This window comes from Melitaea cinxia, chromosome 3, assembly GCF_905220565.1.
Source record: "Melitaea cinxia chromosome 3, ilMelCinx1.1, whole genome shotgun sequence".
Lineage (NCBI taxonomy): Eukaryota > Metazoa > Arthropoda > Insecta > Lepidoptera > Nymphalidae > Melitaea > Melitaea cinxia.
The window spans coordinates 20406805-20424607 of NC_059396.1; the positions used below are offsets into that span (position 1 = coordinate 20406805).

A 17803-nucleotide genomic window follows, 5' to 3' on the forward strand; every position below is an offset into this window, starting at 1 on the left:
GGTCGGCGGCGCAGGGCCTACCTGGCCAACCTGCAGCCGCCGCCCCCGTAGTTTGGATCAGCGGGCGATAGGTCGGGGGATCTATCGACCGCATCGCACGATCCCGAGGAGGACCGAGAGAGGCGATCTTATGTGTTCAAGGGATCCTCTCTCGGGTCGCTGTCGCTTTTGCGGCGACGACGACGGGCCCTAGTCTGGGCAGGCGCCGGCGGGATCGCGAAAGAGCTTTGTGTCCTCGCGATCTCGCCACAAGCGCATAGGCGGAACACACGTGTGGTTTTTGTTCAGTAAGAGTCTGACTCCCCTCCGAGCCCCCCCAACCGGAGGGTGTCCATGAAGGATTTTCCACACGTTAAAAAAAAAAAAAAAAAAAAAAAAAGGTTAGGTTAGGTTAGGTTAGGTTAGGTTAGGTTAGGTTAGGTTAGGTTAGGTTAGGTTTCCCCCCCAACCGAACTGGTTGGGGGATCTCGACGGCACGGTGGCGGTCGCACTAGGCAGTTCCGCCACCCGCCCCCTCGCACTCGTGGAGCGCGGCTCGGGATACGTCGTGGTGACGTGGGGAGAGTATGCGGTCATCGGCCTCTACTTTTCCCCCAACCGCAGCCTGGCGGACTTCGAGGTCTTCCTCGACACCGTCAGAGCTGCGGTATGCCGACAGTCGCCGAGAGCCGTGATAGTTCTCGGCGACTTCAACGCCAAGTCCCGAGCCTGGGGCAACCCGAACACGGATGCGAGGGGGCGGGCCGTCGAGGATTGGGCCCTCCTCTCTGGTCTGTCACTCCTGAACGTTGGAAACGTTCAGACGTGCGTGCGATTGCGCGGGGGTTCCGTGGTGGACCTCTCGTTCGCCAGCCCCGCAATCGCGCGGAGAGTGACAGACTGGAGAGTGGAGGAGGGGGTGGAGACTCTCTCGGACCACAACTATATCAGGTTCGGGGTCTCCACCCCGTCCTCGTCAGCAGATCGGTCTAGGGGCCCGAGCAGGCTACCCCGCTGGGCCCTAAGCAGGCTCGACGTCGAGGCGGCGCGCGAGGCCGCAATCGTCCAGCGGTGGGCGAGCCACCGCGACGCCGATGGTGCCAGCGTGGATGAGCTGGCTGGCCGCTTTCGCAGGTCGTTGGCCAACGTCTGCGATGCGGCCATGCCGAAGGTCGGCCGCCGCCCGCTAGGACGGCGGGCGGTGTACTGGTGGTCGCCCGAAATAGCGGAGCTTCGTGCGGCCAGCATGACCGCCCGCCGGGCGTATCAACGCTGTCGGAGGCGCAGCGCCAGGGATCCGGCTCTGGAGGCGGAGCTGCGGGATGCATACCGCACGGCAAAGCAGGCCCTGCAGCACGCCATCAGCCGAGGGAAGGACGCCGCCTGGAAGGAGCTGCTGGCGGGTCTAAACCGAGATCCATGGGGCCGTCCCTATCGCGCTGCGCGAAGCAAGCTTCGCGCGCAGGGCGCCCCCGTGACGGAAACGATTCCGCCGGATCTCCTCTGGCGGACGGTGTCGGAACTGTTTCCGCACCGTCCCGCACATGTTCCCCCGACGATGGCGACGCCGTCGCCGTCTTCTCGGACAGAGTTCGACCCGCCCTCCCCACCCGGCATCTCGGAGGGGGAGATGGATACGGCCCTCGAGCGTCTCAGGGCCAAGAAGACGGCGCCGGGGCCGGATGGTGTTCCGGGGCGAGTATTGTATATCGCCCTGGAACACCTGAGAGGAGAGCTTCGGGGACTGTTCGACAAGTGTCTAGCTTCCGGGCAGTTCCCGAAGCCGTGGAAGACGGGCCGGTTGTGCCTGATACGCAAGGAGGGCCGACCTGTCGACTCTCCCTCCGCGTACAGGCCGATCGTGCTGCTGGACGAGACGGCCAAGCTCTTCGAGAAGATTCTCGCGGACCGTCTCGTCCGGCACCTCGACGAGTCGGGGCCGGGTCTGTCGAACGCTCAGTACGGGTTCAGGGCGGGCCGCTCCACCCTGGACGCTCTGAACGCCCTTAGGTCCCTCTCCGCGGAGGTGGTGGCCAGCGGAGACGTTCTCCTGGCCATCTCGCTGGACGTGTCGAACGCCTTCAACAGCATCCCTGTTGAGACGATTGTGGAGGCACTGAAGTATCAGGACGTGCCTCCATATCTCCAGAGTCTGCTGGAGGCGTACCTCCGCGAGAGAGAGGTCTTATGGGAGGGGGGCGACGGCCGACTGTATCGCCGTCGCGTCGAGTGCGGCGTTCCGCAGGGCTCCGTCCTCGGACCGACCCTGTGGAACGTCGGCTTCGACTGGTTGCTGCGGACGCCACTTCCGCCCGGGCTCAGCGTCATCTGCTACGCGGACGACACTCTGCTGACGGCCCGGGGCGGCAGCTTCGAAGAGGCGGCCGGTCTGGCGCGAACCGGCGCGTCTATAGCGATCGGCCGCATCGAGGCACTGGGCCTGAGGGTCTCCTTGTCGAAGACGGAGGCCCTCCTCTTCCACGGCCCACGAAGAGGCCCCCCCCGAGGTGCGCGTGTGGTCGTCCAGGGGGTGGAGATCGCCGTCAAGGCCCAGATGAAATATCTCGGCCTAACCCTGGACGGCCGGTGGAGCTTCGGTCCGCACTTTAGAGAGCTCGCTCCGAGGCTCGAGAAAGCCGCCGCCGCGCTGGGCAGACTTCTGCCCAACGTAGGCGGCCCGGACTCGCCATGCCGACGTCTATACGTCGGCATAGTTCGCAGCATGGCACTGTACGGTGCCCCCGTGTTCGCCGACGCTCTCGCGTCTCGCGACAACAAGGCCCTCCTGCGGAGACCCCAGAGGGCCATAGCGGTGAGAGCGATACGGGGATACCGTACGGTGTCGTGGACGGCGGCCACGCTTCTCGCGGGCGATCCGCCCTGGGAACTCCAGGCGGAGATGCTCGCGAGAGTGTACGCGGCAAAGTCGAGCCTCAGAGCTGGAGAAGGGCAGGTCCGTAGTACGGACCGAGCGATGGACATCAGGGCTCAAGCTCAGAGGGCCCTGATGATCAAGTGGGAGGAGAGCCTGGGGTCTCCGGCGGCGGGCACGGTGACGGTGGACGCGATACGTCCACATTTAAGTCGCTGGGTCCAAAGGCGGCACGGGGTGCTGACCTTCCGCCTGACGCAGGTGCTTACCGGGCATGGTTGCTTTGGTAAGTACCTGCACCAGATCGCGAGGAGGGAAGCCACCCCTGCCTGTCACGAGTGTGGTGCTCCGATTGACACGGCGCGCCACACGCTAGAAGAGTGCGCCGCCTGGGACCCTCAGCGGAGGGCCCTCGTGGCGGCCATCGGCGGAGACCTCGCGCTGCCGAGCGTGGTCCGCTCCATGCTCGGCAGCGCGAGGTCCTGGTCGGCCGTGGCCTCCTTCTGCGAAGAAGTTATTTCGCTGAAGGAGGCTGCGGAGCGTGAGCGCGAAGCCGACGCTCACGCCGACGCGCTACGAAGGAGGCGACCGGCGGGACGGAGGAGGCGTCGCTACGCGCTCCTCCACCCTCCGCATCGTGCTTGACGCGGGGGCGCAGCCGGCGCCCCTCTCCTCCTCGCAAGTCGCGGGGGGGAGGGGGGCGCGCGGGGCGCCCTCGTGGCGGGCGCGGTGTGGGGGGGGAGGCGTCGCTGGGCCGCTCCCCTTCCCTCCGCATCGTGCTTGGCGCGGGGGCGCTCCGCGCGCCCCTCTCCTTCCCGCAAGTCGCGGGTGGGAGGGGGGCGCGCGGGGTGCTTCCGCGGTGGGTGTGGTGCGGGGGGGGAGGCGTGGCGGCGCGCTCCTCCGTCCTCTGCATCGGGCTCGGCGCGGGGGCGCTCCGCGTGCCCCTCTTCTCCCTGCGGCGATGAGGGAGCGCTCTCGGTGCCCGGGAGCGCTCTACAACCGGAGGCGGCCTGCCCTGCACCCGCAGGCAGGCCCACCGTCCGGGGCGTCATGGCGAATACTTTTAGTGGTCCCGTGGCGCCCCACCAGGACGACGAGGGCACCGCTGGTTTTTACTGAGTAGTCCGGCATTGCACTCCCCGCCGGGAGTCTCAGACTTCCGTCGCCTTCGGGTGACGGGGGTGCGTAAATGCATTTTCCAGCGAAAAAAAAAAAAAAAAAAAAAAAAAAAAAAAGGTTAGGGTAGGTTAGGTTAGGTTAGGTTAGGTTAGGTTAGGTTAGGTTAGGTTAGGTTAGGTTAGGTTAGGTTAGGTTAGGTTAGGTTAGGTTCCCAGGCCTTTGGAGCCCAGGCCCCAGACTTAGGTCTGGGACCTGGGCTCCAAGGGGAGGAGTTGCTGGACTTCTACTGGGCGCGTCCCCCGGTGGCGGATAGGGGAGTGCCGCCTGCGGTTTCACGACTGCGGGCGGCAGGGGTCTTCGGATCCCCGCGGACCAAAACCAGACGATGTGCTCCGGGTCCCGCTCTGGTCTAGTACTGGGGTGGTCCTGCGAGCGCGGGTGTGTTGGCGCGGAGGCGCGGCTGTGTGTGTGGCGCTGAGACGGCGCGGTGACGTGGGGGTCGGTTTTTCCTTCCCCCACGCGGAGGACGGGGTGGGCGGGTTCGCTCGCCCGCCCTAAGGCGTGCGAGGGCGCTTTCTCGCGCCGAGGCTGCGGTCGGCTGGAGGGCCTAGACTGCGGCCACCCTGGCCTTTGTCGGCTTCGTCGGGCTGACATTGTCCGCCCCGGGCTAGGTGCCTGGTGTCCCGCAACGCCGGGCTAGGCCTGGGGTGCCGGGGCGGCGCGGGATTGTACCCACCGGCGCAATGCGGGTGGGGGGTGTCCCCCTGCCCGCGGGGGGGGCCACGCGGGCGATGGGTCGGGGGATTCGTCGTCCGACTTGCACGGTCCCCCCAAGGAGGGGAGGGCGCGCTTCGTGTTCGAGTGCGTCCTCCGAGGTGCTTTGCACCGCGGTGGGCCCGAAAGGGCAAGCGCCGGCGGGGTTGCGAAAGAGCTAATAGCGTCCTTGTGACCCCGCCACATTGGCGTACGGCAGAACACACGTGGCGGTTTTTATTCAGTAAGAGTCTGAATCCCCTCCGAGCCCCCCCTACCGGAGGGTGTCCATGACGGATTTTCCCCACGTTAAAAAAAAAAAAAAAAAAAAAAAAAAAAAGGTTAGGTTAGGTTCCCGGGCCTTTGGAGCCTAGGCCCCAGACTTAGGTCTGGGACCTAGGCTCCAAGGGGAGGAGTTCCTGGACTTCTACCTGGGCGCGTCCCCCGTTTGGCGGATAGGGGAGTGCTGCCGCAGTCGAATGACTGCAGGCGGTAGGGGTCTACGGACCCCCGCGGACCAACACCAGGCGAGGCGTCCGGGTCCCGCTCTGGTCTTGTACTGGAGTGGTCCCGTGATCGCACATTGCGCCACGAGGGAGCGCGGAGCTTGCGTGGAATGGCCTAGCCTTTCATGCGGCGCCGGAAGAGAGGGCGCGGAGTGGGATGTGGACCTTGGCGGTCCCCCCGGCACTAGAGGGCGGGGTGAGCGTTATTTATTTATTTATTTATTTATTTATTATTTTTATTTATTTATTTTATCATCATCGCTCGCCCCCCTTGGTGATTTGGTGAGTGTGGCGCTGCGAAGGCGCGGAGAAGCGGGGTGGGGATTTTCCCCCCTGCTCCCAGTGGACGGGCGACCTCGGCGGCGGTGACCCCGCCGTCGGGTAGAGTGGGCGGGTTTCCCGTCCGCTCTACGCCTCATAAGCTCGTAACCCCGTGCGAGGTGTCGTGGTCATGTCTCGCGGCTTCGTGCGGGACCGAGGGGTCTTGCCTTAACCGGCCGGATCTAGAGGAAGAAGACCTCTATAAAAATTACCCCGAATCCTAAGCGGCGACACAGCGCGAAGGGATGCGTGGCCGATGGGAGGTTCGGTCTAACTGTGTCATCCCCTAAACATGGATACGTGCATTAAAACATTATTAACCCAGGAGGGTACCGGCGCCTCAGGCAATGGAGAATCCCTTCGCGCTTCGGCGCGCAGCCCTGTCGAATCTGGGATGGGCAAATCACGTGTTTGTGTTTCGGAGCTTTCCGGTTCCGACGAGAGGCCCGAGAAGGGCGGAGTTGAGGTAGTGCCCGAGAAGGGCGGAGTGGACGTAGTGCCCGAGAAGGGCGGTGAAGACGTTGGGCCCGAGAAGGGCGGAGTTACTGGCGGGGCGAGACAGCCGCGAGTTGTCCTCACGCGTGTGGACAGCGTCGGCTCTCTCTCCTCGGTCGACGGGAGGTTTTGGGGGGCGGGATCAGATTCCGACGACAACATGTCGTTGGGATCTTCCCGCCGCCGAAAGCCCTTTAGAAAGAGGATCCTCTCTCCGGGCTCCTCGGAGGAGGAAAATGAGAGGAAAAGGGCGACGCCTGGCAGAGGCCGAGGTCGACCGGCTACAACCGGCCAATACGTCAGACTGGCCGAAGCCAAACGTCGCCTTAACGACGAAAAGGAGCGGGAGCGTAAAATCCAGGCGGAGAGCGAGGTGGCCGATATGGCGCGGGCGGTTCAATCCAGGACAAGCTCGCGTCAGTCGGACATGTCGCTCAGCGACGACGCCCAAAGGCAAGGAGACGCGCTTTTTCGAGCGGAAGGTTACCTTGAGCTTCTGCAAAAGGTGACCGGAAGCTCGAGAAACCTCAAGGGCACTTATATCAAGGCCCTTAAACAAGTGCGCAAAGGTATGAAGGAGGTGGTGGAGGAACTCGCCAATCGCAACGCGACTGACGAGGTCGTCCACCTCAGGGCGTTGGTTGCCGAACTTCGAAAGGAGAAGGAGGAGTGGAGGTCGAAGTTCAATGCCCTGGAAGAAAAGATGGAGAGGTTTATGCTGTCGCAGACTGCGGCGCATAAACCTCAGCATCCCGTTGACTGGGATGAACGCGAGCGCTCTCTCGCTTCCAAACTGAGCGACATGCTCAACGCCTCGATCGACGCCAAGATCGAGGCGTTGAGCGACCGGCTCTTACCGGCCAAAGCGCAGCGTGTCGCTCTGGACGCGAGGAAGGATAGAGAGGCCCCAGCTTCCGAGCCGGCCGACCAGGCGGCGGTCACGACGTTGACGCCGCCAGCGAATCCGGCTCCGAAGAGGGGGAAGCCAAACGGACGGGAGAGAAAGAAAAAGAAGGGTAAGACCGCGAACGCGGTCGAGACTCCGGCGGCAGCGCCGAAACCTGCTGCGAAACCGGCGCCCGCGACTCCTGCCGCGCGGGAGACCTGGTCTACCGTCATCGGACGGAAGGCCGGGAAGCCAGGCAAGGCTGCGGCTGCGGCTGCTTCGAAAGAAGCGAAGCCGAAAAAGAAGTTGCGTGCGCCGTCTTCGGCGGCGGTTTCGATAACGCTGCAGCCGGAGGCGAAGGACAGAGGCGTCACGTACGCCTCTGTAATCAAGGAGGCCCGCAGCAAGATAGACCTCGATGGTCTGGGAATCCAAACGCTCAAGATCCGAACGGGCGCGACGGGTTCCCGGATCATCGAGGTCCCTGGAGCGGAGAAAGGCGAGAAGGCCGACCTTCTCGCCTCGAAATTGCGGGAAGTCCTCGGCACGGAAGCCGTCAGAGTGCAGCGGCCTTCGAAGAGGGTCGAGCTGCGGGTCATGGGGCTCGACGACTCCGTCACCGCCGAGGAGGTCACCCGAGCACTGGCCGCGGGGGGTGGGTGTCAGCCGGACGACGTGAAGGCTGGCTCCCTCGCCCCCAACGGCTCGCTCTGGGTGAGCTGCCCGGTGGTCGCGGCGAGAAAAGTCGCCCGTGAAGGACGATTGCGCGTCGGCTGGACCACGGTGAGGGTCCGGCTGCTCGAACCGAGGCCGCTGAGGTGCTTCCGGTGCCAGGAGACGGGGCACGTCGGCGCGAAGTGCACTCGCGAAGTGGACCGCAGCGGCGCCTGCTACCGCTGTGGCGAGTCGGGCCACAGACTTCGCGAGTGCAAAGCCGAGCCGAAGTGCGCCATATGTGCGGCGGCCGACCGGCCCGCCAACCACAAAATTGGCGACAGGAGGTGCCCCGACTACAACAAGAAAAAGGGAAAGACCAACAAGAGTGGCAGGCGCAAAGACAGGCCCGTAAAGGCTACCGTCGTCGACGCGCCGGCTGCTAAGCCAGTGGAGGATTTAATGGACGCCGATAATTAATGGCGTCCATTAAGTTCTTGCAGGCCAATCTGAACCACTGTGCCAGAGCTCAAGATCTGCTGATCGAGAGCATGGCACAGTGGGGCATTAAGATCGCGATAGTGGCGGAGCCCTACGCGGTCCCCGATCGTGGCGATTGGCTGGGCAACCTGGACGGGTCGGTCGCGGTGATCGCTCCGGCCTCTGCGGGCTTCGTGGACGTCCGGAGGGGGAGCGGATACGCACTCGGTACGATGGACGGAGTGTCCGTCATCGGCGTGTACGCTCCCCCGAGCCGGAGTCTCGCCGACTTCGAGGCAATGCTCGCGGAGATCGGGGCGTCGATCGCTCGGCGGCCGCACCGTGCCGTTCTGGTCGCCGGCGACTTCAACGCCAGGTCGGTGACCTGGGGGGCTCCGGCGACTGATGCGAGAGGCGCGATCATGGAGGAATGGGCGGTGGCAACGGGCCTCACGTTGCTGAACCGGGGCACGAGGAACACCTGCGTGCGAAGGAGCGGTGGGTCCATTGTGGACGTGACTTTCGCGTCCCGAAACCTCCACAACCGCGTCCGGGGTTGGAGAGTCTTGACCGACGTCGAGACCCTCTCCGACCACCGGTACATTCGGTTCGACGTCTCCTCGTCGCGTTCGAACGCGTCCGACTCGAGCGTCCCGATCGGCACCGGCCCGCGCTGGGTGCTGAGTCGGATGGATGCGGAGATCGCCGTGGAGGCTGCGATAGTGGAGGAATGGATCCGCCGACCTTCGGAACCGGCCCTTTCCGTCGACGAGGAAGCAGAGGGCATCCGCGAATCGCTGGCGCGGATCTGCGACGCGGCGATGCCGAGGGCGAGGCCGTTCCCGCCGAGGCGGCACTTGTACTGGTGGCGTCCGGAGCTCCGCGACTTGCGCGAAGCCTGCGTGAGATCGCGCCGCCGATTCACCAACTACAGGCGGAGGCGAAGAAGGGACCAGGCCGCAGAGGACGGCCTGTACGACTCCTACCGGTCCGCCTGCAAAGCGCTGCAGGCGGGCATTGCACGCGCTAAGGAATCGTGCTGGGACGAGTGGCTGCGAACTCTGGACAGAGACCCGTGGGGCAGGCCGTACCGGGCGGTGCGGAAGAAGCTCCGTCCGTGGGCACCCCCTCTGACCACGAGTCTGCAGCCGCAAATCTTGCAGCGCGTAGTCGAGTCCCTCTTCCCTCATAGGAACGAGTGGAGCCCACCGGCTATGGGCGTCACGGAGCCGCGTCTCGCGGAGAGCGGGATCCCCCCTGTGACCGAGGCGGAGCTCGGTGCGGCCGTCGCGAGGCTCAAATCTAAGCGCACCGCCCCGGGCCGGGACGGCGTGCCGGGAAAGGTGCTGAGCCTCGCGACGGGTAGCATGGGTGGCAGAATTCGGGCCCTGTTCGACAGGTGCCTGGAGCAGGGCCGGTTTCCCCAGGTGTGGAAGACGGGCAGGCTCGTCCTGCTGAAGAAGGACGGACGGTCGGCCGAACAGCCTTCGGCCTATCGACCGATCGTGCTCCTCGACGAGATCAGTAAGGTGTTCGAGCGCGTCCTGGCGACTCGAATTCTCGAGTCGATGAACCCGGGATTGCACGAGGCGCAGTATGGATTTCGTCGGGGCCGGTCGACCGTCGCGGCCATCGCCCACCTCAGGGACCTCGCCGAGTCGGCGGTCTCCCGGGGTGGAGTGTTGTGGGCGGTCTCGCTGGACGTGACCAACGCGTTCAACTCTCTGCCCTGGGAGACGGTGAGGGTGGCGCTGGGATACCACGGTATCCCGCGCTACTTGCGTAGGCTCATCGGAGCTTACTTTGCGGGAAGGGCGGTAGAGTTCCCGATAGGCGGCGGCGGTCTGTCGAGGCGGTCCATGTCGTGCGGCGTTCCGCAGGGTTCGGTCCTCGGACCGCTCCTGTGGAACATCGGCTACGACTGGGTGCTCCGCGGTGCCACGTTGCCGGGAGTGTCGGTCATCTGCTACGCAGACGACACTCTCGTCACCGTTCGCGCCGGCGGGCACCGCGAGGCGGGCCTCCTCGCCACGGCCGGCGTCGCGCAGGTGGTGGCCAGGATTCGGGCTCTCGGGCTGGAGGTCGCCTTGCAGAAGACGGAGGTCCTGGCCTTTCACGGGCCGAGGGCTGCTCCTCCGCCCGGGACGTCGATAGTCGTCGGGGGTACTTCGATCGCCGTCGGGTCGACGATGAAGTACCTGGGCATCGTTCTCGACGGTCGCTGGAAGTTCGACGAACACTTCCGGCGGCTGACCCCGAAGCTTCTGGCCGCCGCCGGAGCGCTCGGGAGTCTACTGCCCAACCTAGAAGGGCCCGCCGACAAATGCAGACGCCTCTTCGTGGGCGTCGTGCGTTCGATGGCGTTGTATGGCGCTCCGATTTGGGCGGACGCTCTCTGCGCGCGGAACGTGTCGCTGATTCGCAGGCCGCACCGCGCTATCGCGCTGCGGGCTGCGAGGGCGTACCGCACGGTGTCCTACACCGCATCGTGTCTCCTCGCCGGCAGCCCCCCGTGGGAACTGGAGGCCGAAGCTCTCGCGTCGGTCTTCTGGCGCGTGACGGAAGCGCGCCTGAGGGAGGAACCGCCTCGTCCGCAAGAGGTCGTGCGATGGAGGAGAGAAGCTCGCGACGGCCTCTTCCGGAAGTGGTCGGAGAATCTCGAGGACCCGAACGTAATTACGAGTCGGGGGCTGGTGGCGGCGATTCGGCCCGTTCTGCGTGGCTGGGTCGATAGGCGACACGGTGCGATGTCGTTCCACTTGGCGCAGATGCTGACCGGGCACGGCTGCTTCGGTCGCTATCTGTGCCGAGCGCTGGGGCGGGAGCCGACGTCGGAATGTCACCATTGCGACGCCGGCGCCGAGGACACGGCGGAGCACACGCGCGCGGTCTGCCCGGCGTGGTGCGAAGAGCGCGCCGCCCTGTCGGCGGCCATCGGAGCGGATCTCTCGCTGCCGGCCGTGGTCTCGGCCATGGTCGGCAGCGAGGAGAACTGGAGCGCCGTCTCCTCCTTCTGCAGCGCCGTGATGCTGCGGAAGGAGGCGGCGGAGCGGGAGCGGGAACGGGATCCGAACTCGCTTCCGTCTCGTCGCGGTAGACGCGGTCGGCGGCGCAGGGCCTACCTGGCCAACCTGCAGCCGCCGCCCCCGTAGTTTGGATCAGCGGGCGATAGGTCGGGGGATCTATCGACCGCATCGCACGATCCTGAGGAGGACGGAGAGAGGCGATCTTATGTGTTCAAGGGATCCTCTCTCGGGTCGCTGTCGCTTTTGCGGCGACGACGACGGGCCCTAGTCTGGGCAGGCGCCGGCGGGATCGCGAAAGAGCTTTGTGTCCTCGCGATCTCGCCACAAGCGCATAGGCGGAACACACGTGTGGTTTTTGTTCAGTAAGAGTCTGACTCCCCTCCGAGCCCCCCCAACCGGAGGGTGTCCATGAAGGATTTTCCACACGTAAAAAAAAAAAAAAAAAAAAAAGGTTAGGTTAGGTTAGGTTAGGTTAGGTTAGTGTACGCGCACAAGCAAGCGCGATGACGTCACGGCGACCGGCCTGCGCCGCCGCCGCCTTCACCGCGCCCCACCGTGTCCTTCTTCCCCCCTCCGGGCCCCCGCGGAGTCGAACTTTGAACGCAAGACTCGACGCACGTTACTTACACATTTAAAATAATTGTCTGTTTAATACGCAATAAAGTCTTTATTATTACTAATTTTGGTTTGCTGAATCAATCGCAAACAAAGTGGCGACCGTGACAGGACTTACTATAGCCTACAGCAGTCTACAAGGTCATAACAAGAGGTCATAAGAACATACTTAGTGCTAACGGTCAAGTAAAGGGACTACAACGGACATCAGCTGCTTCGCAACAGGGCCTGGCGGACTATTTCGTGCACGATTCCGGAGGTCAACCTGAGGGAAGTGATCCGTTCCTATTTTTCCTTACTTTAAATTCCGTTTTCCATTTTTTTCTTTTGTGTAAAAAGCGTAGCTATTTCCTTGGGCATATTAAATGAAGTATCTTGCTTTATGCGTACTTTCTCCGCCTGTTAGCTAAAGCTTTACAAAGTGTATATACGCTGACGCTTGCGCTCATATACTATTCTTATTCTTTCGACTCGTAAGCTAAATTATTTTTGATCAATAAAATCGTTGTTATTGAACTAATATTAATGTACTGAATGATTTTGCATTTTAAATAAAATAATAATTCTTAGCTTATACTACTACTATAAATTTATACTTAAAACTAAAGGTCTTTTATTACTTGCATGAACAATAAGGCTGACTACTTATCTGCGTTTGCTATTTTTGTGCTTAATTAATTACCGATTGCTTAAATTAATGCGTTTTAAATTAGATTTTATCATTAAAAATTAATTGTCGTATGCAACAAAATTCCCATAGCAGATTATTTTCTACCCGCTTTTTAAAAAATAATTATTTCTTTGTTCCGCATTATTAACGTATTTTGCCGAACATTCCAGGGACTTCGAAGCAAGTACCTACCAACTACTCGGGGTGTATTTAGCGTGATCAGCGCTGGCGGAATTGGAACAGCTGCGGCGGGCTACTGCGATAACTGGTTTGAGTGAACATTTTTACTTTATTTAATTCATTCTTTGTTCTATACAATGCCGGAAACTGAAATGAGTGGTTTGAAAGAACTTTTAAAGAAACGCAGTACGATTAAAGGTCGTTTAACTAAATTTAGAGAATATATAACGGTTTTAAATCAAATTAAACCTGCAGATTTAACTGGTGCTCAAGTAAAAGAAATTTCATTGAGATTAACTAAATTCCAAGAGTTGTTTACTAGTTTTGATGAATTGCAAGATCAAATTGAACTTTTAAGTACCGACCAGGATGAACAAATTAGAGAAAGAGACTTCATAGAATCTCAATTTTATTCTTTGATATCGACTGCGCAGGAAATAATCGATTCGATTTCTCAAAGCAGGGATCGAGCCGAGGGTTCTGTAAATTCCAAGCCATCAGGCACTTGTTCTCATGCTCTTAATACAATCAAATTGCCTACGATTAAACTCCCGAATTTTGACGGGAACTACTTAAAATGGCTGGAATTTAGAGATACGTTCGACTCGTTAATCAATTCTAATGATACTATACCTACGATAAACAAATTCCATTACTTGAGGTCTGCTTTAGAAGGCAGTGCTACTGTTGTTATAAAATCCATAGAATTTACCTCTGCGAATTACAGGGTTGCGTGGGATTTATTATGCGAAAGATATAATAATAAAAATATTTTAATAAACAATCATCTAAAGGCATTGTTCAATATCGAACCTATAACGCGAGAGTCTTACAAGGCTTTGCGTTATCTTATTGATCAAGTATCTAAAAATTTAAGAGCACTCGGAACGTTAGGCTTACCTACTGAGCAATGGGACGTTTTGGTTATATTTATGATGTCATCTAAATTAGATATTAATACAAATAGAAAATGGGAGGAATACAAAGGTAACCTCTCCGATTTACCTACGTTACTTGAATTTAAGACTTTTCTTCGTAATCGCGCGGATGTGTTAGAAACCACTCAAGGTACCCGCTCGGATAAACACACCCATGACTACAAGTCTAATTATAAGTCACAACAATCTTCTAAATCATTAGTCGCTGCTAATACGGAAGTGTCAAAACGGATTGTATGTAGTATATGTAAGAAGGACCACCGTGTGTATTTGTGTCCCGTCTTTTTAGAAATGAGCTTGGAGGACAGACAGAGTGAGGTAAATAAATTAAAATTATGTTCAAACTGTCTCCGCGAAGGGCACAATGCGCACAGGTGCCGTTTAAAGGGTTGTTGTAGGTCATGCAAGGGGAAACATAACAGTTTACTCCATAAAGAAATTGCAGAGGTTTTGAAGGCTGCACCCGTCTCTTTGGCAATAGCTGGCGCAAAAGAAGTGCTACTGTGTACCGCTCTTGTAGATATAGTTAATCCACAGAACAATAGCTGTCAAAGGGCTCGAATATTATTAGATACTGGGAGTCAATCCTGCTTCATGACTACTAATTTCAAAAATAAAATGGGTTTATCTGTAAATCGAGTGAAACCTGTAAACGTATCGGGTATAAATAATATCGGTTTTGATATATCTGAGCGTTGCTATGTCCAATTGAATTCTAGAGTATCTTCCTTTACGGCTAAGTTAACATGCCTCATTGTACCTAGGATTACCGGTAGCGTGCCTAATAACAAAATTGAATTGCAGAACTTGAAGTTACCATTAAACATTGAGCTGGCCGACCCTGCATTTTATCAACCAGCTGATATTGACATACTTATAGGCGCAGATGTTTTTTGGGATATTATAGGTACACAACAGATCAAGTTAGGTCAAGACAAGCCTACGTTGCTAGATTCTAAACTGGGGTGGCTTGTGTCTGGCCCAGTAGGTAAAAGTACTTGTAACGATAATTTTATGTGTAATTTTAATCAATTAGATATTTATGAAAGTATGAAAAGATTCTGGGAAGTAGAAGAGTTACCTACGACCAAAAATAATTTATTCTCTGTAGAAGAGCAATTATGTGAAACTCATTTTGTAAATAACACTTCAAGGTTAAGTAATGGTAGATTTTCAGTTAAAATGCCGTTTAAAGAATCACCTGAAGATTCTTTGGGTGAGTCATTTTGCAGTGCGCGCGGAAGATTCTTGAACCTTGAGAAGAAATTAAATAAAAATTTAAATTTAAAAAAAAATACGTTGAGTTTATTAAAGAATATCAGGAATTGGGACATTTATCAGAGGTTGATCGACCTTCATTTGCTTTTTATTTACCTCACCATGCGGTAGTACGTGAGGAGAAGGAAACTACAAAAGTGAGAGTCGTGTTCGATGCGTCTGCTAAATCATCTTCTGGAAAGTCACTAAATGATATCCAATTGGTAGGGCCTGTAGTTCAGAGCGATTTATTTGGAATTTTATTGCGTTTTCGTATACATAAATTTGTATTAACTGGGGACATTGAAAAAATGTATCGGCAGATAGAAATAGATAACTCTCAACGTCATTTACAGCTTATCTTGTGGCGCGAAGATGAGGAACAGCCTCTCAAAATATTAAAATTAAACACTGTCACTTACGGTATGGCTTCTGCTCCTCATTTGGCCACTAGATGTCTCTTGCAATTGTCTCAGGAATGCAATGATGAAACTGTTGCTAATGTAATTAAACGCGATTTTTACATGGACGATCTGAGTACAGGTTCAAATAGTGTCGATGAGCTCAGAAAAATATACAACGGTGTCACTCAAACTTTAGAGTCTGCATGTTTTCCTTTGCGCAAATTTCGCACAAACTGCTCTGAATTGTTTGAAAATCAAACTGATGTGTGCGAGGTTCGTGACTGGAACAAACAATCTAGCGTCCTAGGTCTTAACTGGTCACCCAAATCGGACACGCTTTTCTTTTCTACAGATATACCGGTTGACAATGTTATCACGAAAAGGACAGTTACTTCCATGACCTGCAAGATTTTTGATCCGTTGGGTTTATTATCAGCAAGCATTATAAAGTCAAAAATCTTTCTTCAACAATTGTGGAGTAATAAAATCGATTGGGATCAGCCTCTTCCTAGTGACGAAGCTGGTAAATGGACTTCTTTTATTCAAAATTTGGCTCAATTGTCATCAATAGTAATACCTAGGCATGTGTTAAAATATACTGATTGTGACATTGATCTGCATTGCTTTGTGGACGCATCTCAGCACGCATATGGGGCCACTGTGTACTTACGAACCGTAGACAGAGAAGGGCACGTTAATGTACAGCTGTTATGCGCTAAAGCACGAGTGGCGCCACTAAAGACGTTGACGATACCACGCCTTGAGCTATGTGGTGCGTTGCTAGGGGCACGATTGTGTGCCAAGGTTATAGAATCACTTACTTGTAATATTAGCAACAAAAAAAAAAAATATGGACCGATTCTACGATTGTGCTAGGTTGGTTAAACACTCAATCCCGAAATTTAAAAACCTTTGTTTTAAACAGGGTAATCGAAATAAACGATCTTACTAAGGAATTCGCATGGATGCACGTACCAACAGATCAGAATCCTGCTGATTTAGTGTCCAGAGGGATTGACCAGCAGCAGCTTCAGGATTCTACTTTGTGGTGGCGAGGTCCTTCCTTCTTAGCGAAGGAAGAATCTGAGTGGCCTATTCAAGGGTCCTTTGCAACTAATAACTTACCAGAGTTAAAAGTATTTACATGTACGAAAGTGGACACTAAAATTAATAACTGTTCAGTTGTAAAATTCGAAAAATATTCTCGATATGATAAATTAAAGAGGATCGTAGCTTATGTCTTGAGATTTATAAATAAATGTCGTAAAAATGCTGTAAGTAATGATGTAATTGAACCTGAGGAACTGGAGAACTCGTTAATGTTGTTAGTTAAGCAAGCTCAGTTAGAATCGTTTGCTAATGAACTTTATACTATTGCTAAAGATAGAAGTTTGCCTCTTAAGTCTAAATTACTGCCTTTAGATCCATTTATAGATACGTTAGGAATTCTCCGAGTAGGTGGTAGGTTGCAAAATTCAAAATTTGATTTCAATAAAAAGCATCCTATTTTATTAGACGGCAAACATCATTTTTCTAAAATACTCATGAGGCATGAACACTTTCGTTTACTTCATGCTGGTCCACAGTTATTACTAGCTGCGGTACGCGAAGAGTTTTGGCTTATCGGGGGCAGAAACTTAGCTCGCAGCGTAACGAGAAAGTGCATTGTTTGTGCGCGTATGCGTGGTCAAGTGATAAAACCTATAATGGGTACTTTACCGTCTGTAAGAGTATCCTCAAGCTTTGCTTTTGATACTTGCGGAATTGATTTCGCTGGGCCTTTTTTAATTGCTAGCAAAAAGGGTCGTGGCAGTAATATAACCAAATGTTTCCTTGCACTGTTTGTTTGTCTTCAAACAAAGGCTCTGCACTTAGAGACGGTGAGCTCAATGTCTAGCGATGCTTTTCTTCTTTGCCTACGCAGGTTTGTGTCTCGACGGGGCAGACCTCAAGTAATTTACTGCGATAATGGTACTAATTTTGTGGGTGCAAAGAATGAATTAGGTAGGGTTCTTAAAGCCAGCTGTCAGTCCGTGTCCGATTACGCAAGCGCTGAAAAGATTAAGTTTGTATTCAGTCCCGCATACGCGCCTCATTTCGGAGGAATCTGGGAGGCTGGTATTAAGTCAGCAAAGAGCCATTTAAAACGTGTAGCAAGCAATGCTTCTCTGACGTTTAGGGAACTAGCGGCGCTTTTTACCCAAATAGAAGCAATCCTTAATTCCCGCCCGCTATCTCCTCTTTCGTCAGACCCCACTGATCTATATCCATTGACTCCAGGACACTTTTTGATTGGGCGACCTCTGATGTCGGTACCGTCACTGCCTGTCACCACTAAAAGGCCTAACAGATATGAGTTTATTGAGCAGCTGAGACAACACTTTTGGGAGCGTTGGCGCAGGGAGTTCATCGCTGAGCTCCAGCAACGAACGAAATGGCGAACTCGGCAGCGTGACCTTCAAATCGGCGACATGGTTGTCCTGAAAGAAGACCAATTACCTCCACTACGATGGTGCCTTGGGCGCATTACTCGATTGTACCCTGGTCCAGATGGCATAAACAGAGTAGCCGATATCTTCACAGCAAAAGGAACCACGAGGAGAGCATTCAATAAAATATGCCTTCTTCCAACATCTCCGGATGCCTAA

The 17803-nt window shown here is 55.7% G+C and overlaps 1 protein-coding gene across 1 annotated transcript; it reads left to right on the forward strand.

The window, feature by feature from the left end:
* Positions 1-12693: 12693 nt before the first annotated feature.
* LOC123668590 lies at positions 12694-17803 on the forward strand. The gene is made up of 4 exons (XM_045602321.1): positions 12694-14710; positions 14809-14975; positions 15075-15817; positions 16081-17803. The coding sequence occupies exons 1-4, from the start codon at positions 12694-12696 to the stop codon at positions 17801-17803; spliced, it is 4650 nt and encodes a 1549-aa protein (XP_045458277.1).